Source organism: Cydia amplana, chromosome Z (genome assembly GCF_948474715.1).
Source record: "Cydia amplana chromosome Z, ilCydAmpl1.1, whole genome shotgun sequence".
In the NCBI taxonomy this organism is placed as follows: Eukaryota; Metazoa; Arthropoda; class Insecta; order Lepidoptera; family Tortricidae; genus Cydia; species Cydia amplana.
Genome location: NC_086096.1, coordinates 23,696,485 through 23,715,654, shown reverse-complemented (window position 1 = coordinate 23,715,654; position 19,170 = coordinate 23,696,485). Strand labels below are relative to the sequence as shown.

The 19,170-nt window shown below is 40.1% G+C and overlaps 2 protein-coding genes across 3 annotated transcripts in view; one reads left to right on the top strand and one right to left on the bottom strand.

Moving 5' to 3' along the window:
* The window catches only part of LOC134661284 (5-hydroxytryptamine receptor 2C), a 47,406-nt gene that overhangs the window by 16,016 nt on the left and 12,220 nt on the right, over positions 1-19,170 (top strand). For both annotated transcript variants that reach the window (XM_063517274.1, XM_063517275.1), the window contains exons 3-4: positions 1,430-1,551; positions 12,983-13,181. In XM_063517274.1, the coding sequence (XP_063373344.1) occupies positions 1,430-1,551; positions 12,983-13,181 (321 nt within the window). The remainder of the gene's footprint in view (positions 1-1,429; positions 1,552-12,982; positions 13,182-19,170) is intronic.
* Positions 1-19,170, bottom strand: part of LOC134661306 (proteasome subunit beta type-6) — a 265,514-nt gene that overhangs the window by 245,654 nt on the left and 690 nt on the right. The window lies entirely within an intron of this gene.

The following is a 19,170-nucleotide window of genomic DNA, read 5'->3' as shown; positions in this document are numbered from 1 at the left end:
ATCTCATGGGATTCCGTTACAATATCATTGAGAGGGTGTTCAAGGACATTCTTATTTATAAACTGGATGGAGCATGTCTTGTAATTAAAATTGTTCTGATTTGACCAGATAACATTGAGTCATTATTACTTATGTCCTAGGGTCACGGCCATAATCATTAAGTAGTTAAACCGTTAATAAAACTTAAAATTCGGTGGCTTAACACATGACTAATAAATAATGCATTTACGGCACCCGCGCCAACCTCCCAACATTACTTTTGCAAACGTATATTTTCACATGAAATGGGTAGGTAGGTGTAATCGTATTCGCGTTTAATTGGGTTATTTCGAATGCGCGCTGATTGCTTTCGCCGGGGTCAATTTTCCTATACAAAATTACAGTAACATATGCTTGTAAATAGCCAATATAATAAATGTACGAGCCATTCACGTTTCAAAACAAAGTGTTTTATTATTAAAAATCTATGTAGTGCGTCTGTGTATACATTGTATGACGAACAAATTTGTAAAATAATCGCTGAAATTCTCAAAGCTATCTATCTGCTCCTGATAGCCCTGATATGTTAAATATTTTGCCCGTGGTTTTCTTCAATGTCTTATGCAACTATAAGAAACAAAGGAAGCTCATTTTCCCTCAACGCAAACTGAATTTACCCAAAGTACCTACCTACATTAAATTTTTAATAAATAATCTACTTTTTTATTAAGTTTTATGAAAAAACTACTTTGCAGTAAGTAGGTACAATTGAAAAAGTAAAGCACAGTGCACCAAATGTCATTTGGGGATCTTCACTTCGACCACGTCTGGGTATTAGCGTCGGAAGATACTCTTTCAACCAGCGGCGCCAAAAGTGTTCCGACTATCTGACGGCCTTACGCCAGCTGGTACGTGACAGAAGGTCCGTTTCTGACAATGTCGCTAGTATTGGACGTCCCGAAAAAGTACCCAACAGGAAATGCATAGATGTCAGTGAGTCTTCACTCTGAGGGTCCACGGAAACATAATACATGGTTCTTTTAAACGCCGAACGTAAGCGTAATATAACGCTTACGTCGACTAGGGTTATATACTAGGGCTATATATATATATAGGTACCAATGGATGAAAGGTGACGTACTTAGTTTCAACAAGATGGCGCACCAGCTGATTCTGTACACGATGTACAAATGAAATTAAACTATGATTTTGGCGATCAATGTTTTTTCACTGTTAAAAACATAAAATATTGTCTTAGAAATCTTAGAATATACCAGTCAAGCTTTGCATAATTTTCATATTGCGCATATTGGGCATATTCCACGTGTCTTACCTACACTCGTATAATTTCTCATTAATCTAAAATATCTGTATAAAACGTTGTAATTAAATAAGTCAAAGTATATGGAATCATCTACGATGAACAATAAAAATATGACTTTAATTTCAGGTATGTGGGTATTCGTAACCCACTGAAGAGTCGCCACCATTCCACCAAGAGAGTTGTCATGATAAAAATAGCGCTGGTCTGGCTACTAAGTATGATAATATCGAGTTCTATAACAGTATTGGGTAAGTTTACAAAAATTTGATAGTGTGCGTACTTTTACCAATGTCCCACAATTACTTAATTATACAATATTAGAACGTGTAAAATATGAAGTCGAGGAAAAAATCGTATTATATACAAACACAAGGCATATTTCCATATTTCCCACTGCTGTAGAAATATTGGGACTTCTGCTCAAAAACCCGCGACAAGTAGTTTTGACATGCAGTTCTTTCGTGATGTTAACTTAACACAACCTTAAAAAACCGACAAGCGCGAGTTACACTCGCTTGGAGACGGTTCCGTACGTCGATAAGGAATCTAAGTAAAAAAAAAATGTATTATTAACCATAAAGACTAATAGTTACTATAGGTACATTAATTTAAAACAGATGTATAATCTCAGACTATACGAGTACATCTCTGTTACCTGTATTGTAGGTAATAATTATTTATTTTAAGATTTTTATAATGAAATGTTGTTTTTTAAGGTTCCGTACCTCAAAAGAAGGAAAAAAAAATGGAACTCTTATAGGGTCACTCGTGTCGTGCGTCTGTCTGTCCGTCCGTCTGTCACAGCCTATTTGCTCCGGAACTAATGGAGCAATTAAGTTGGCACACATATAGTAAGTTTGTGACCCAAAGACGATGTGATGTAAAGTAAACAAATTAATTTTAAATATGAAGGCCACTTTTGGGGGGTAAATGAGCAAATTAAAAAATAAAGTTTTTCATACTATATCGTGTTACATATCAAATGAAAGAGCTCATTGTAAGAATCTCAAATATTTTTTTTATATAATTTTAAGATAAATAGTTTAGCAGTTATTCAAAAGCAACAGCAATATATGCAGCAATTTTCAACTCAGAGATTTTGTCTTTTTCTGACACAACTGCTTGCTGATGGTTTATAGATTTGAGTTATTGTTTTACATGACGGCAGATTTTTCAATTCCATTGCTCTTTTATGCTAACCACTCTTAGAATGATCAACCAAACCTTGATGGTGAGCTTTGATGACTTGACGGCAGTACTTGCATACTGCTGAGAATTCATCTGTAACATCAGGTGCAAGCCAATCTGAAATAAATAACCTTAACTGATTGAATGGGGTTATTCGTCGACCGCCATTTTGGTAACATCGCCTCGTGATTAATTTTTTTGTTTTTGCTTATTAATGTTGTTTAAAGTGTAATATTGATAGCGTATTATGCAGTAAACTAATGTGGAAGTGGGGTACACTACATAATTCCGAAATATTTTATGCCGAATTTTAGAATATCGAATTTTATTATTCCGTTTTTTAAATGCTCGACCCATCGAAATTCACGAACGATGAAAATCACGAAAGTGTATATTTCCGAATAGCAAAAAAGACGATTTTTTTTTAGATTCCGAACCACTTTATTGCGAATAAAAAAAATCAGATTTTAATACCGAATTTATCGATTCGTGCTCCGCATCTGCTCCGGCGCTACGGGCAAAGCAGCTCCTTTGCCCTTGCGTATCAAAGCGCAGGCACAAATGCTCGCCTCCGCAGCTTCGGCTTCAGCCGCTACGGCTCACATTGTGCCCTGCGCTTTGCTACGGCGTGCGAGGGCTGCTACCCCTCCGCCCCTCCGACTTTTTACATACACTCTAGGGGTAGGACAGACAAGACCACGTGGATAGTGGGGTGCTCCGATTCGGATTTTGGTTAGTTAGACTTAAAAAAGTGCGTTTAAGTCTTATTTTGAAAATCACGAATTTCATTATTCCGAGTTTACAAAAGATCGAATTACTGAGTACCGAATTACTTTATTTCCGATCGGTCAATGATTTTTCGGAATAGACAAATTCGGAAAAAATATTTTCGGATATCTTCTAAATCGGAACTTTAAGCTTTCGTCCATATGAAAATCGGATTTTAAGTATTCGGAAATAGCACGTACAGTCGTGATTTTCTTCTTTCGTGGTTTTCAAAGTCGTAATTTCGATATTTCGGACATATAAAAAATCGGGATTATGAAAATCGAGGTTATGAAAGCCGGAAAAACATATTTCGGAATATTTGGGTGTTCCCGTGGAAGTGTGCAGATAATGAAAATTTAATCATGAAACGCGTTTAATCACCATTCTGGCGTCAACGCCGGGTAGCCCACGCGGGTTCTTGTAAAGTCCAGCTATCGCCTTACAAGAACCCATAACCCAACTACCGAACAACGTCGTGCTCTAGAGCATTTATTTTGGTATTTCTACCTCCAACCGTGGCTGGCTAGAGCCCTAGATGCCATAATTTTATAGTTTTACACTGTACTTCGATCCCACGTGGGATCCACTTTGACGTTGGCGAAATCATCGACAGTATCGATAGAGCCATATTACCCAAAGATTGAATTGAATTGAAACTGATTGAATGATTGCAGTCTCTTTCTATCTCATAGTTTTATCTTAATTATAGATTGACATATATGTACAAGTAGAAACACACTTAAATAATAGTTTGACTAACTTATTTTGCCAGTAGAAAAAGCGGCAAATTTGTAATTTGTTGGTTCGAACTTCCACCTCCCACAGAAATTTTAATTTTGAATGCGCGCCTTTTTTATTTAGACAAAATTGGTTGTATAGTTTCACCCTATTGTATACAGACTTACAGGAAGATTTCTGTAAAAATGCTACATGCGGGCCACTGTACGGGAAGGGAAGAAACAGGCTCCCTGAAAAAAGTATGTATAGTGCCGGATTGTAGTGGGAAATTACTAAATATGTTGTGGTATTCTGCCTTGTAGTGTATTCATTAATTTGTGGGCTAAAACCGAGCGATAAAAGGTATATTTCATTTTTTGACTTATCCCGAAAATTAATATTGAAATCTCCCGCTATAATAATCTTTTCCTGTGCACTGATCTTAGCTTTTCTAACATTCCACGGCAATTTTAGGAAGACATTTTGGAGATTTGTACCTGATGAAGATTGTCAAAGACTTTTTGAATTTTGAGGAAAACGGGAAATTCTTAACGGGAGCTGGAGCCGATACTGCGGTGGTTCAAGCGTAATCTTAAGATAATTTTATAAGTACTCGCAGGTGGCTTACTCACCCCGTTAGTCCGTAGTCTCGTCAAATCACTGGTCTTGATCTTCTTTTTAAGCGGTTATTGAAACGTTCTTGTAGTAAGCGGCGGGAGCGGTATTTACATCAACTTAAAGCGGGATTATTGCGGTAAATATGCGGGCGCGATATTTCAAGTTTAGCGGATATTTAATATGCGGAATAATATATTAGTTACGCAAAATAGGCACAATGGTTGTCGATTTGCGGAAAATGCCCAGAAACACTAACTAACTAACTAATATATTAGTTATGATTTCTATGCGAAGCTTGCGGTAGTTAATTTTCAAGAGTGAAGTCAGTTGTCAGTCTGTAAATATGTCATCGTCACGTCTCGGTGGCCAGTAGTCACCTTAGAGTTTTTATTTAAAATAATGCCGAAAAGGAATTACCCTACTTTTGTAAAATCTTCTGAATTAGGCCGAAGCAATACCTGGAAAAAATTAGAATTCGGGTCGAGAGATCTTTGGGCTAATTCCTCTATATTATTATTTCAAATACACTTCGGTTTTGAAACCCATAACCCGAAGTAAGGAATTGAATTTCTCAACCATATCTTCCTGGACATACTTACCTATTATTATCCAACAAATAATCATACAATCCCTGAACAGACGACATTCTCGACGACGATGAGACGAAAATTATTTATTTTTTCCTTTATTTCGTACGATACGAACCTTCCAATGAATAATTATTAGAATATGAAATTACAACGACCAGTAAAGAATAGTTAGTTAAGGGTACCCCAAATAAATATATACAGGGTGGATTTTCTTTTTGGGTCAGTGAGGGCAGCTACCAGATCCCGTGCTGCTACGAGAAAACGGTCTTAGAAGACCTTCCCTCGATTTCAAATTAATGAAGATTGGCTTTTACAGATTTTGAAAAAAACATACAGGGTGGGAGAAAAACGTCATTTTTGACAAACTTTTTTTTTGATGCCAATCGATCCCATTCCTATTCAGGATCAAAAGCTTGTATGGAACCAAAAAAAAATTTCCGGCTAGAAAAGCCACAAATCGAGGAAAACTTTTCCCATACAATTTGTATGAAAATGAAAACTTTTATTTTTCACATGCTATTTTTGTATGCCAATCGATTCCATTCCTATCCAGTATCAATAGTTTCCTAGGGGTCAACTTTCGATAATGTACTAAAAAGCCACAAATTAATAAAAACTTTTGCATACATTTACTATGGAGAAAATTATAATAATTTGAGCCTATATACGTCCCTCTGCTGGGCACAGGCCTCCTCTCATGCGCGAGAGGGCTTGGGCTATAGTCCCCACGCTAGCCCAATGCGGATTGGGGACTTCACATACACCTTTGAATTTCTTCGCAGATATATGCAGGTTTCCTCACGATGTTTTCCTTCACCGGAAAGCTAGTGGTAAATATCAAATGATATTTCGTACATAAGTTCCGAAAAACTCATTGGTACGAGCCAGGATTTGAACCCGCGACCTCCGGATTGACAGTCGGACGTCATATCCACTCGGCCACCACCGCTTCGGCTATAGGTACTTATATTATATTATTTAGACATTCCTACACCTCGGCAGTATAATTTTATTTCGCGAGAAACTAATAATCAATAATTCTTTATATTAGCATTTGAGACATCTGTCAATGACATCTGTAATAGTATTATAAAGGAGTCATAATTTTTTACCTCCTCGTTTGTTTCTAGATCAACGAATCCTGGAGTATGATTATACATTTTTTGTGTGTCACCGTATCTTACTTCTGACCAAGCCTTGCTGCCTAAGTGTTGCACCTCGTCAAGCATTTTAAGAAAATGATCCGGAGTTTTGGGCACAGATGGTTCCTTCAGTTTAGTTTCTATATCAAACGTAAAGGAGCCTGGTTCAGATATAGAATCATTAGCAGCCGGTTCTGGTTCATAAGTGCCCAGGTGTTCGGATAAGTCGCCACTAACCCCAGAGCCTATAGACACATTATCCGGATACTCTGGTTGAATTACACCGCAATTTGAATTTACTTGTTGGCGAAGCTCGGCCATTTCTTTCAATAATTTGTTCATTATACGGTTAAGGGGCCCACTGATTAACAGTCCGCCGGACGGTATCAGCCTGTCAGTTGTTCGGAACTGTCAAAATTTTGTTCTAACTGACAGACCGATACCGTCCGGCAGACTGTTAATCAGTGGGCCCCTTTAGAATGTTTGCGCTTACTTTGATGGCGGGAGTCGCAGCTGCTTGATGTGGAGCTCGAGTAGCCGGCCAACGTGTAACAAGAGCTACTAGAGCTGGCCAAGCTGTTATGGCGCCGCTTTCTTCTCGCGCTGGGTCCTAGGATTGCCAAGTTTTTTTGAGTGAAATATAGTACCGTAAAATGGGGTGAGTAGGTGCAAAACTGACATTCAAACCTCGATAACTTCTTCTTTTTCCATCCCTTTTCCCATTATTTGGGGTCGGGCCTCCTGACATATCTGCGCCAAGACGTTCTATCTTGGGTTGTCGATTCTGACATATGGGCTTTCTTGAGGTCTCCTTTTATTTTAGACCACCAGGTCGATGGTTTGCGGCCTTTGCCGCTATTGTGCTCCGGTAGATTTAGCGCGATTTGTACGACGTGCTCGTTGCTGCGTCTTTTAAAATGTCCGTACCATCTTAAGCGGTTTTCGGTGACTTTATCGGCAATTGGCGCGACTCCAAAGCTAAATTAATTGCGAATTTTATCAAGCCGGGTTACACCTCCCGCCCACCTCAACATCTTCATCTCGTTAACATGGATCTTCTGTTCGTGTACCTTTTTTGTTGTCCAACACTCGGAGCCATACAGTAGCGCAGGACGAACTGTAGTCTTATACACTTTCCTCTTGATCTTTATGGGTACTCGCGGGTCGCAAAACACTCCTGTAAGCGACCGCCATTTCTGCCATGCGACGTTTATCCGATGTGATACATCCGCATCTATTTTGGCATCGGTCGTGAGCATTAAGCCTAAGTACTTGAATTTGTTCACAGTGGGGATAGGTGCTGATCCCACTGTTAGTGTTTCCGTCGTCGTATCTCCACTAAAGGCGCATTTCAGGTACTCAGTCTTGCTCCTACTCACTCGCAGACCAAATTTTTCAAGCGCCCATGTCCATGTATTTAGCTTTTCCTGCAGGTCAGTTGAGGTGTTGGATGCCAGGACAATATCGTCGGCATAAAGCATTGTCCAGGGTAACGGCGAAGGTATGTCCTTGGACAGATAGTCCATGACTATGTTAAACAATAGAGGACTTAGGGCAGATCCCTGATGGATACCTACTTTGACCTCGAATGCGTTGCTTAGACCTGCTAGGCTACTAACTCTTGTACTGACATTGGTGTACTTGTCTTGAATTAGTCGTATGTAGTTTTCTGGTGTTCTCTGTGCGCGAAGAGCTTGCCATACTAGCCTGCGGGGTACACGATCAAAGGCTTTTTCAAAATCAATGAATGTTAGATGTAGGTCATTTTGGTTTAGCATATGCTTTTCCATCAGGATTCTAATCGCCTGGATTGCGTCCGTGGTGGACTTGGATGCCATATAACCGAACTGATTTGGTGATATACTAGAGAGACTAGTGAGACGTTTGTTTATAAGTGGTTCCCAAACCTTAAGGGTATGCGAAGCCAATTTTATCCCCCTGTAATTTTCACACAGAACCACATCGCCCTTGTTCTTATAGAAGGGAAGTAGATAGCTTTGCCGCCATGATTCGGGAATGCGTTCTGTTCTTAAAATAGTGTTAAATAATTTAGTGAGCTATGCTATTCCTACAGAGTCCAGGCGTTTCCATAGGTTAGCTGGAATTTCATCCGGACCTAGTGCTTTCCGGTTTTTCATTTTGCCGATCGCTTCTTTAACTTCTTCCGGATGAATATTCAGTATGGGTCCGTGCATGGGTTCTAAAGATGGATGATCTTCGCTCGTGATATTGGTGCCATCTGTTTCTGATTTCAACATTATCTGTCAGCGTTTATGGTCACTGCTCTTTATATATTTATTAATTTTGATGTCCAAAGTAGGGCGTGTTTGTATTTTGCTATTTTTAGGACTTCATGTTCGTTTTTAGCGTTTTCTAAGTTGTTGTAGAAGGTTTGGTTCGACTTTTCTCTCTCTTGTGCCACACAACTTTTGGCACGTTTCTTTGCCTCTATGTATTTGTCTTTGTCTTCATCGAGTTGCGAGCGCTGCCACTCTTGGAACGTCTTCTTTTTGTTTGCCAAACTCTCTTTCACTTTCTCATTCCACCAATTGGGATCCTTTTCAGTGCTAAGGGGTCCTTTGGAGACTCCGAGAATTTCTGCTGATCTTGCTCTACACTCTTCTTCAAACTTAGACCACATAGCTTCGGCGTTTTCATAGTCTACTCCAGTGTCAGTTTGCAAATAATCTTTTAGATGGGTTAGTAGTGAGTCTCCTTTGGGGCCTTCCAATTCCTTCCACTTAGTCCTCGGTGTTCTATCTACTGCGGTTTTTATTCGAGTGGGTAAATCATATACAGCGACTAGTATGCGATGCTGTCCGGTTAGGTCCTCGCCCGGTATAACTTTGCAGTCTTTGAACTTTTGTTTAACGGCAATGTCCGAGATGATAAAATCTATTTGCGACATTCTGCCTGCGCACTTCTAGGTGATGAGGTGCTCTAGTTTCTTCTGGAAGTTAGTATTTATCAGGGTCAAAGAGTGCCTTGTTGCAAAGTCCAGGATTGACTCGCCCTGTTTGTTTACTTCGCCCATCTTAAATCCGCCGTGTGCAGCGTCGTGTGTACAACTTTTAGTCCCAACGTGGCCATTTAGATCACCTCCGATAATTTTATACTCATTAGGGGGTATGTATTGACTAGATCATCGAAGTCTTCCTAGAAGGCGGTCTTTTCAGCTTCAGTGCACCCTGTCTGGGGTGCATAGGCCGATATGATGTTCATTATTTGTTGGCTTTCCATAGCTAATTTCACCGAAATCAGGCGGTAGCTCTACCGAGTGAAATGTATTATGCGGGGCTTAAAATTTTTATCTAAGACTATTGCCACACCGTTCCGTTTACTATTCATTCCATAGTATATGACCTGGTAGCCATTCCCGATTTCTTTGGATTTTAGGCCCTTCCATTTAGTTTCCTGTAGGCAGCAAATGTGTATATTCCTTCTTTTTAAGATGTTACTCAGCTCTTGGCTCCTTCCCGTAAGAGACCCCAAGTTCCATGTTGCGAGTCCTCTTCCTAGGTTCAGATACGAATGTTTGTTCTTGTCAGTATATTCGTCGCTTGGGGGGTACGCCCTAGCATTAATCGCATTCTTCACATCTGCGTCGCTTACGGGGTACGCCCTAGTAGTTTTTCCGTTATTCATATTCTTGTGCATATCATGTGAGGAGAGTGTATTTGGCTATTTGTTTTACGGCCGGTTGCCACCTGACGCCAAGGTTTTCATCTTGCTCCAAGATGTGAGTGCCGCCGTTGGCCCATCTTAGGGCTCTTCCGCCGCCACCTCTACTGCATACTCACACCCAAGCATGCAGCCCTATCCACGACCTTACTCCAGAATACCTCCGGAGAGTTCGGGATAGGGATTTGGTAACGAAGTTTTCTTCTCCGGCCTGTTGATTTTGCATTACTTCGACTTTTCTTGTAATAGCTCTCTTACATTAACGTATATATCTACGGACTGGCCTTACCGGCACTAAAAATGGTACCAGTTCAGTGGTGTTACTCACGAATTCCAGCCAATCGTGCATTCTTAACGCAACTAGTTGCGACCAATAGCGCGCGTGATGCGAACTCATCAACCAATCGCGCGCGTGATGCGAACTCATCAATCAATCGCGTTGTAGCGGTGTCACATCGCTGTACTGGCCCCTGTCATTCCTCATTATTATTGCCCGTAAAGCCAGTCCCTAGATATCTATGTCAATGCGCTCTTAAGTTTTTGGCAAACATTTCATTTTTGGTACAAGCTTTTATTGCTGACTGTACTTTGACAGACAACTAATACTCATCGAGACAATTCTAAAAACCCCTAACACAATTAGGTTGCGTTGTTTCATCACAGAGTTCCTAATGCCACCTCCTGTCTCCATCAGGGATGTTGCGAATATCCGCATCCGCGGAACTTCCGCTTTATTTTCAACATCCGCATCCGCATCCGCATCCGCATAAAATCGATGCGGATTTAATGCGGATGCGGATGTGGAACAGGTCGGTACAGGAACGTCTTAGCATCGGCGTAAGTGCTAGACTGCTAGGTAATTTAGTCATTAACCAAAAAAACCTATTAGAAATGAGCAGTCAAGCGTGAGTGGGACTTAATGTACGGAACCCTTGGAACGCGAGTCCGACTCGCACTTGGCCGGTTTTATGAAATAAAAATTACTAAAATGTAATATTTGACGTTTTTTATGGTACTATCTTGACATCCGCATCCGCATCCGCATCCGCGGATGTGTGCCTTTAAAAATCCGCATCCGCATCCGCATCCGCGGATGTCAAAAAATCGGCATCCGCAACATCCCTGGTCTCCATCATCAGATCAGCTCGATGGTATCATAATATTGCATTGTCATCCGATTTATACATGCATACAAAATTTCAGCTCAATCGGAAACCGGGAAGTGGATCAAATTTAACTTGCAAGATTTGCTTACAGACCGACAGACAGACAACGGTCAGGTAAAACTAAATAAAAGCTTGTAATAAACGTGCAAATAGCATACTGGTTTTTGTTATTTTTATAGGTTTTCCTGTAATGTACAGGTAAAGAACTATACTTGGTCAACCAGATCTTGACAGTAGAAAAAGGCTGCAAATTTGAAAAATGTAGGCGCGAAATGATATCGTCCCAGAAAATTTGAATTTCGCGCCTTTTTTTACTGACAAGATTTGGTTGACCAGCTTTATTTGCCATATTTTTTTCAAAATTGTAGACCCATTAGTTTCGGAGATAATAGGGGGGGGGTGAAGGGGGGGGGGTTATTTTTTGCCTATTTTCTTAATTAACTTCTAAACGATTTATTTCAGCATTATAAAAAAGGTACGGACGGACCCCTAAAAAATGAAGAGACCGAAACAGGTAGAAATGTGTGGTGGCAAGGTCAGGGCTTTATGGCAAATGAGAAGAAGAAGAAAAGCATTTATTAGCACAATAACATAACCTTAAAAACTAACAAAGAGAACACAAAATGAGAGGTTGCGCTAAATGGTCCTCACTCAGCTATGTGTCACGGTATGAGCCACATGGCACACTCCGCGACGCTGATTTTCAGTAAGGCCCAGTGGATGGACTATGGACTAGTAAAGGACAGAATGTATAAAAATAAGGGAAAACTTAAGTAAATTCAAACATTAACAATCACATCAAATGCTCATTTCCTCCCAAGCTCTCAATATTGATTAGGTTTTTTTAAGTGAGGTCATGTGGCACAAATACCGAGCTTTTCTGTATGTACAACTGGGCCTAAACTGTTTGCGGTCAACGCCTACTGCCTAGCTCTTCAGCTATTTATTTAGTACCTACATACACTGTTTTTCAAAAATTTCATTGACTTTACTCGTAAAGAGGCAGCCAGAACGAGCTTCATTTTGACATCAAAAATCCCCGTTTCAAAATGCATGATTCAATTATCTTACTAACACTGCGTTATACTTAACTGTACCTACTGGTACATAAACGTCCAGTTCTGATGATAGAATTCCTCAAATATTATTGGCATACATTGCTTATAGCAATTTTTATATTTCCATCAACAAACCAATCATTTGCATTCAAAAAGTGCCATTTCATGATTTCATGAAGTTGAACTGCTGGTGAAAACAAGAATGCAACTCTTCAACGACGTTCACGTTTAGCGATTTGTCATTTGTTAGGCAAGCAAGGTTTTAAGGAACATTTTACTCAAGACCCTCTGATTATGGGTTTCATGAGGAATTGAGGGAACTCCTCAAATCTTGATGGATTAAGTCCCAGACCTTGAAACTTGAAACATACCCGAGGCGGCAAAGTTTTAGTTAAATGAATGTTTGGCCAGACAGGATCTATTCCAGCAGAATGCTGCGTCACTCATAACATAAACTTAAAATTAAAATATTATCTTTTTTATATGCGTAAGCAACTAATATGTTTAACGCATTCACTTTCAGCCGGCTACGCGCTACGCGTTGAACCGATTACGTAATTTTCCGCTATGTAGCGAAAAGCGCCTACGAATGTAAAACCCGCCTAGCTGGTCGTTGGCATTGAACATGTTAACAACAATGAGTTGGGGATGAAACTGCAATTTATAAGTTGACCAATCGTATTTGTACTAAAAGCAACTGCACTTTGTACCTACGTCGGAGTACCTTCCTAATGTGTTGATGTTTTTATAGGTTTAATTAACAAGAAAAACATCATGCCTAATCAAGGGCTCTGTGTTATCAACAACCGACTTTTCTGGATATTTGGCTCACTCGTCGCTTTTTACATGCCGATGTTGACAATGGTAGTTTCATTTGCCCTGACGGTCCACCTCTTAAAGAAACAAGCCAAACTTGCGGCTACGCCAGTATCGGGAGGCATTCAAAGAAGGTAAGTTTTTAATGTAAATATTATTTCACATTAGTATGTAAGTATCAACTTTAATATTTTAAACATTCACCTTGCCAATAGGGATGTTGACAATTTTTTGGAACTGTTTTAATTTTATAGATAGACACGTGGTGGTGGCCGAGTGGATATGACGTCCGACTTTCAATCTGGCCCCTATTTCACCATGCCGACATTTGTCAGTGACATATGTCGAGTGACAATTGTCAAGTGACAAGTGACAAGTGACAACTTCGTAAACTGTTTTTGTATAGAAGTGCTTATAAACATGACAGGCATTTAGTTACAATTGTCCATCTTTCATTTAATGACAATGATTTGGTGGAACAAGAGTAGTTTTTATAAGTCGACATATTTGTCAATTTGTCGGTAATTCTTGACATGAGATCGGAGCTGTGTCAGGTTTGGGTGACACTTGTAGTGTTTTCGTTGTTAGCAAACCCCGTTATCATTGTTGCAGTTCATTGAAAATAAACGTTAGCAAAACTGTGTACCCTAATTTCGCCTTTAGGGTACAAATAAAAATGGCTTTAAATCGCTTTTAAATTTTTATGTACTAGCATTAAATCATAATTCCATTATAAATTGTAATTGTTGCCTATGAAGGCGTTTAGTAATTCAACATTTAGGATTTGGAATAAGTCTCAGTATAGTTTTCATAATTTAAAAAAATTATAATGCTAAGTTGGGGACCCGTAGCGTAATTAGGCATGTTTAAGTAGGTATTGTTTTTTTAATAATTTACTTAGGCGAAGTTGGGCACTAACAGTAAAGTTAGGGTTTTGGTTAGTTAGAAAATGAATCTCCGCGAAAGCAATAGTGGTAATATTCTTATACAAGGGAATGTATAAAGTACGAATAGATTCCTACTTTGACGTCACTGACTTTGCATTTGCAGAAAAAATTACTTAAAACAAACAAAAAATAATGCTTTGACGCCTTGTCAACAAATAATGTAGGTATACGCTGCATTAGATGGGGTCGGGACACAGATGGGATCTCAATCAATATCATGTTAGTGATGAGAACACGGCACATCGAAAGCAATTAACGATCTCTTGTGAAGAATTGATAAATATGTCGACTAGTAAACATTACCCTAGTTTCACAAAATAATTGTCATTAAATTTAATATGGACAATTGTACCAAACTACCTGTCATGTTTATATGAAGTTCTATACAAAACAATTTACGAAATTGTCATCTGTCACCTGTCACTTGACAATTGTCGCTCGACATATGTCACTGACAAATGTTGGCGTGGTGAAACAAAGGTCTGTCATTTTTTTGACAATTGTCGTACCTGTCAGCTTGGTGAAATAGGGGCCTGAGGTCGCGGGTTCAAATCCTGGCTCGTACCAATGAGTTTTTCGGAACATATGTACGAAATATCATTTGATATTTACCACTAGCTTTTCGGTGAAGAAAAACATCGTGAGGAAACCTGCATACATCTGCGAAGAAATTCAAAGGTGTATGTGAAGTCCCCAATCCGCATTGGGCAGCGTGGGGACTATAGCCCAAGCCCTCTCGCGCATGAGAGGAGGCCTGTGCTCAGCAGTGGGACGCATATAGGCTCACATTATATTTATTACAGATAGACACGTAATTATTACGATTTGTTAGCTGGACGTCCAATACGCAGTTCGTCCAAATCGCATTTCGTCCATTCGTCTACTACGCAGTTTGTCCATAAGTGATGCGTCCATTTCGTGATTCGTCAATACGCAGTTCGTCCATTTCGCGATTTGTCACTCTGCATTTCGTCCATTTCGCTATTCATCATTACGGAGTTCGTCCATTTCGTGATTCGTCTATTAAGAGGATATGGGAAATGAGAAAATGGTCAATAATATCAGCTACGCCGATGATATGGTGCTACTGGGACCCACGGTCCGAGCCGTTAACGAGTTAGGGCCCGGCCACATGTCCACGGTGCGGCGCCGGCCACCGTGTAACGGCACGGCGACGTGCAGTAGTACGGTGCCGTGCACGGTGCGACGGCACGGTGCCGTGTACGGTGCGACGGCACGGAGCCGTGCCGCAGCACGGTGCCGCCACACCGGCGGCGGCGGAGGGCGCACCGCTCGGTAGTTATTGTTTTGCTGTTGCATAGTTCTCACGTGCTAATTAATGCACAAAAATGGCTGACAATTTAGATGTCCACTTTTTAATTTCACTAGTGGAAGCTCGTCCCGTTCTCTGGGACAAGACTAAGGAAGACTAGGATTAAGAATAAATACCTACACAACACACATTGAGCATGTGAAAATCCTCATTGACGTTCGTTACGTAATGTTGATTAACAAATATGCAGACAGACAGTTCCATCCTGAGGGTCTACCGCGAACACCGAAATTCTCAAATTGCGGGCATTTTTCTCTGTCACTTTAATTACGTCCAATTGGAGTTAAACAGAAAAATGCCCGCAATTTGCGGACTTCAGTGTTCGCGGTAGACCCTTTGATTTGCGAGCGAGCTGGCAACTTTGCGCAGGGTATGCTTGAAAATGTCGCGTTCATGTGAAGTTGTGTGAACGTGGCATGACAGTGACAGGGAAAAGGTACCATTTGAGTAAAATTACCGTTTACCTAATTTCATTTGAATTAGAACAAATATACTATATTTAGTTATATCGTAACAAACTATCCTCGGACAGTTCAGTCAAGAAATATCGAAATGCCGGGACGTGCCTCTCTCTAGCCAGCCGTGTGTTCCAAGCTGATTGGAAGAACTTCGCTCGCTCGTTCGACAATCAATGAATCTTTGTTTCCATTCCACCAACCCCTTGACCGCCAAATACGTCAACTGACGCGTGCGGCTACAGCCCAAAGCCCAATGTCAACCTACGTGCCTTCCTACAAGGTTCACGATAACGCGCCGCTCACGCACAGGTGTGTCGTACAAAGGTGTACGTAGCTCAGACAAACGGTTCGAATTTTCATACATGAACCGTGGCTGCAGTAATGAGAGACGCATAATTTATTTTTCTTGACAAGACTTCTACATGGAGTTGGACGGAATGCCTACTGGACAAAATGTGTGTTGGACTATATCCATGTTGGACGACATGCTGTTGGACGAAATACGTGTTGACGTAATACGCGTTGGACGAAATGCTGTTGGACGAAATGCATGTTGGACCAAATACGTGTTGGACGAAATGCGAATTGAAATATCATTTGGACGAACTGCGTATTGGACGTACAGCTAACAAACCATTATTACTTACAGAAAAAAATATAAAAAACTTATATTCATTAATTTTGAATAAAAAACATGTTTAATTAGTTTCGTGTTTAAATTACGCGCCTAAACGCTCCAAACTGTCACCTGACCTTGATGACGTAACGATGTAATAAACTGCTGTCAGTGCCACAGAACTAGAATTAGCGTATTCCTAGCGATTTTTTAATTCCTCACCGTAAATGTAGTATGGTTGAGTCTGACCAGCGAGTCGTTTCACAAGCTATTTTTAAAAATTCTTATAATGGCAACTTTTTTTCCTATCAAATAAGCTGTCAGTTTCAAGCTGTCATTTAATTTCATAGTAATTTTATTGCCAGGTGCGGTTTGTACTGAAAATCCCGCGTTTTTTTGTGAAACGACTCACTGGTCGGACTACTCGGTGGGCAACAAATAACCCGACCAAATTAAGTAGGTTATTTTTGGTAAGTTGTCAGGAATGTTAAACATGTTAATTTTGTCGTATTGCGTTATGTTCTGTCCCTTACGGGCGCAGGCGTATATGGCGTAAGCTGTATTACTCACTCTTAGGACCTCCTAGCGTTCAATCGGGTAGTACTTAAACTATCTAAAGAAAAAGTCAAAGAAACAAAAAAATGCTAGTTTGCGTATCCATATAGAACGGGTGATTCGACGCTTGAGGGAGTTTTCTATGTTGAAACCACATGCTTGCACAAATAATAACTTAATTGGAAAGCTTAATGATGTAATAGTTATCGCCTGTGGTCTTATGAATTTACAAAAGTCATTAATTTGCAAGTAAACAAAATTTGATGTACATTCAGCTGCAGAGACAAGGTACCACCCCTGCATACAAACTTCTATGCCGAGGGGTCACCTCTCTCTGCAGCTGACAGTACATGACAATGAATAAAAGTGAAATAAAAAAATATATATTTCTATATATATTTCGTTTTATTATTCATCTAACATTTTATACAATAAATGGTATATATTTGTTTTCCAAAAACACACTAAAGACTCTAATAACATATTGATATATTGTTCATCAAACTCAACTGTTACGAGGGGCGTTCAATAAAAAGTGAGAATGAGTATGTTATATACAACTTTTATTAAATGTTATTTTATTTTTCGACATAGTCACCTTTTAGCATAATACACTTAGTATATCTTTTTTCTAAACTTAAAATTCCATTTCGAAAAAAGGTTTCATCTTGAGTACTTCAAAAATCTTGTACTGCAGCGACTACCGCGTCGTCGTCTTCAAACTTCTTGCCCCTTAGGTATTCCTTCAATCTCGGAAATAGGTAAAAATCACTAGGGGCGAGGTCTGGTGAATACGGAGGATGCTTAAGGATATCGAACCCAGCATCACGTATTGCAGCCATTGCAACGGCGGACTTGTGTGCCGGTGCATTGTCCTGATGGAACAACACAATTTTCGAGAGTTTACCTCGCCGTTTTTCACGGATCTCATTGCGCAATGTTGCTATTTGTTTGGCATATAAAGTGCCCGTAATATTGGCTCCATGCTCGAGATACTCAATCATTACGACCCCTTTACCATCCCAAAAAACAGAGCCCATGACCTTACCGGCAGATGGGCCCACCTTGAATTTCTTCGGAGTTGGAGATGATGGCCTTTTCCATGTCATAGACTGCAGTTTCGTTTCAGGGTCGTAATGATGGAGCCATGTTTCGTCCATTGTTATAAATCGCGCCAAAAAAAGTTCCCGGTCTTGCTGTATCAGGTCCAAACCTTCTTGACAAATCTCGACTCTAGTTTGTTTTTGCGTGTCAGTAAGCATTCTGGGTACCCAACGCGCTGATACCTTTTTCATACCCAAGCGTTCATGTAAAATATTATGCACGCTCCCCGTTGAAATCTTTACATTTTCAGCAATAAAACGAACCGTGACACGACGATCCGCCAAAACTAAGTTTTCGACTTTTTTCACAATTTCTTCAGTTACTGCTGTAGTAGGGCGTCCGGAGCGGGGGTCATCCATGGTCGATGTTCTTCCACGTCTAAATTCGGCGCACCAACGTGCGACTGTCGAATACGGAGGAGCATTAGACCTTAAAGTGTCCCGTAAATCTAAATTGACTTGGTCCGTAGAAAAAATTTTCAAACACAAATATTTGATAACGGCGCGCAGTTTAATTTTCTCCAGTTTCGCTAACGTACTCAATATCATCGCAAAGAAATCGCCGTATTTTTTTTTTAACAAAAAACAGTTAGTTTTTTTTTCATGGCAATCAGCTAGGTAGATCAGCTTTACCGGCCAGTATTTACTTTCCTAATATTTAAAGAGTTTGCATCTCATTCTCATTATATATTGAACGCCCCTCGTATAATATCAACTTTATTATTATTTATCTCTTGATTTAACTCACTCACTCTTCAACTCATTGATGATTTAACTCGCTCAGTCGCTCATCTATCTCAGTTTTCCTTGCCCGCTCCTACCCACTCATGATTCGAATGAGCCGGCCGAGCAAGTGAGTGAGTGAGACGATGCTAATAGGTTTCGGAGCGGTTCGGAAGAATTCGGAGGTTGTCGGGAAAACATGGCGGGATCGTATCGCGTGATTCGCCATCTCTTGGTCGCACTTATGGCTGTGTGTATCTGATTGATTGACATTTCCCTCTACTCACTCGTGAACAATATAGTCTACAGATCCACTGAGCGAAGTGAGCGAAATGAGTGATATATATCACCGTGAGCGAAAGATATGAATCAATCTTTTCAACTCAGT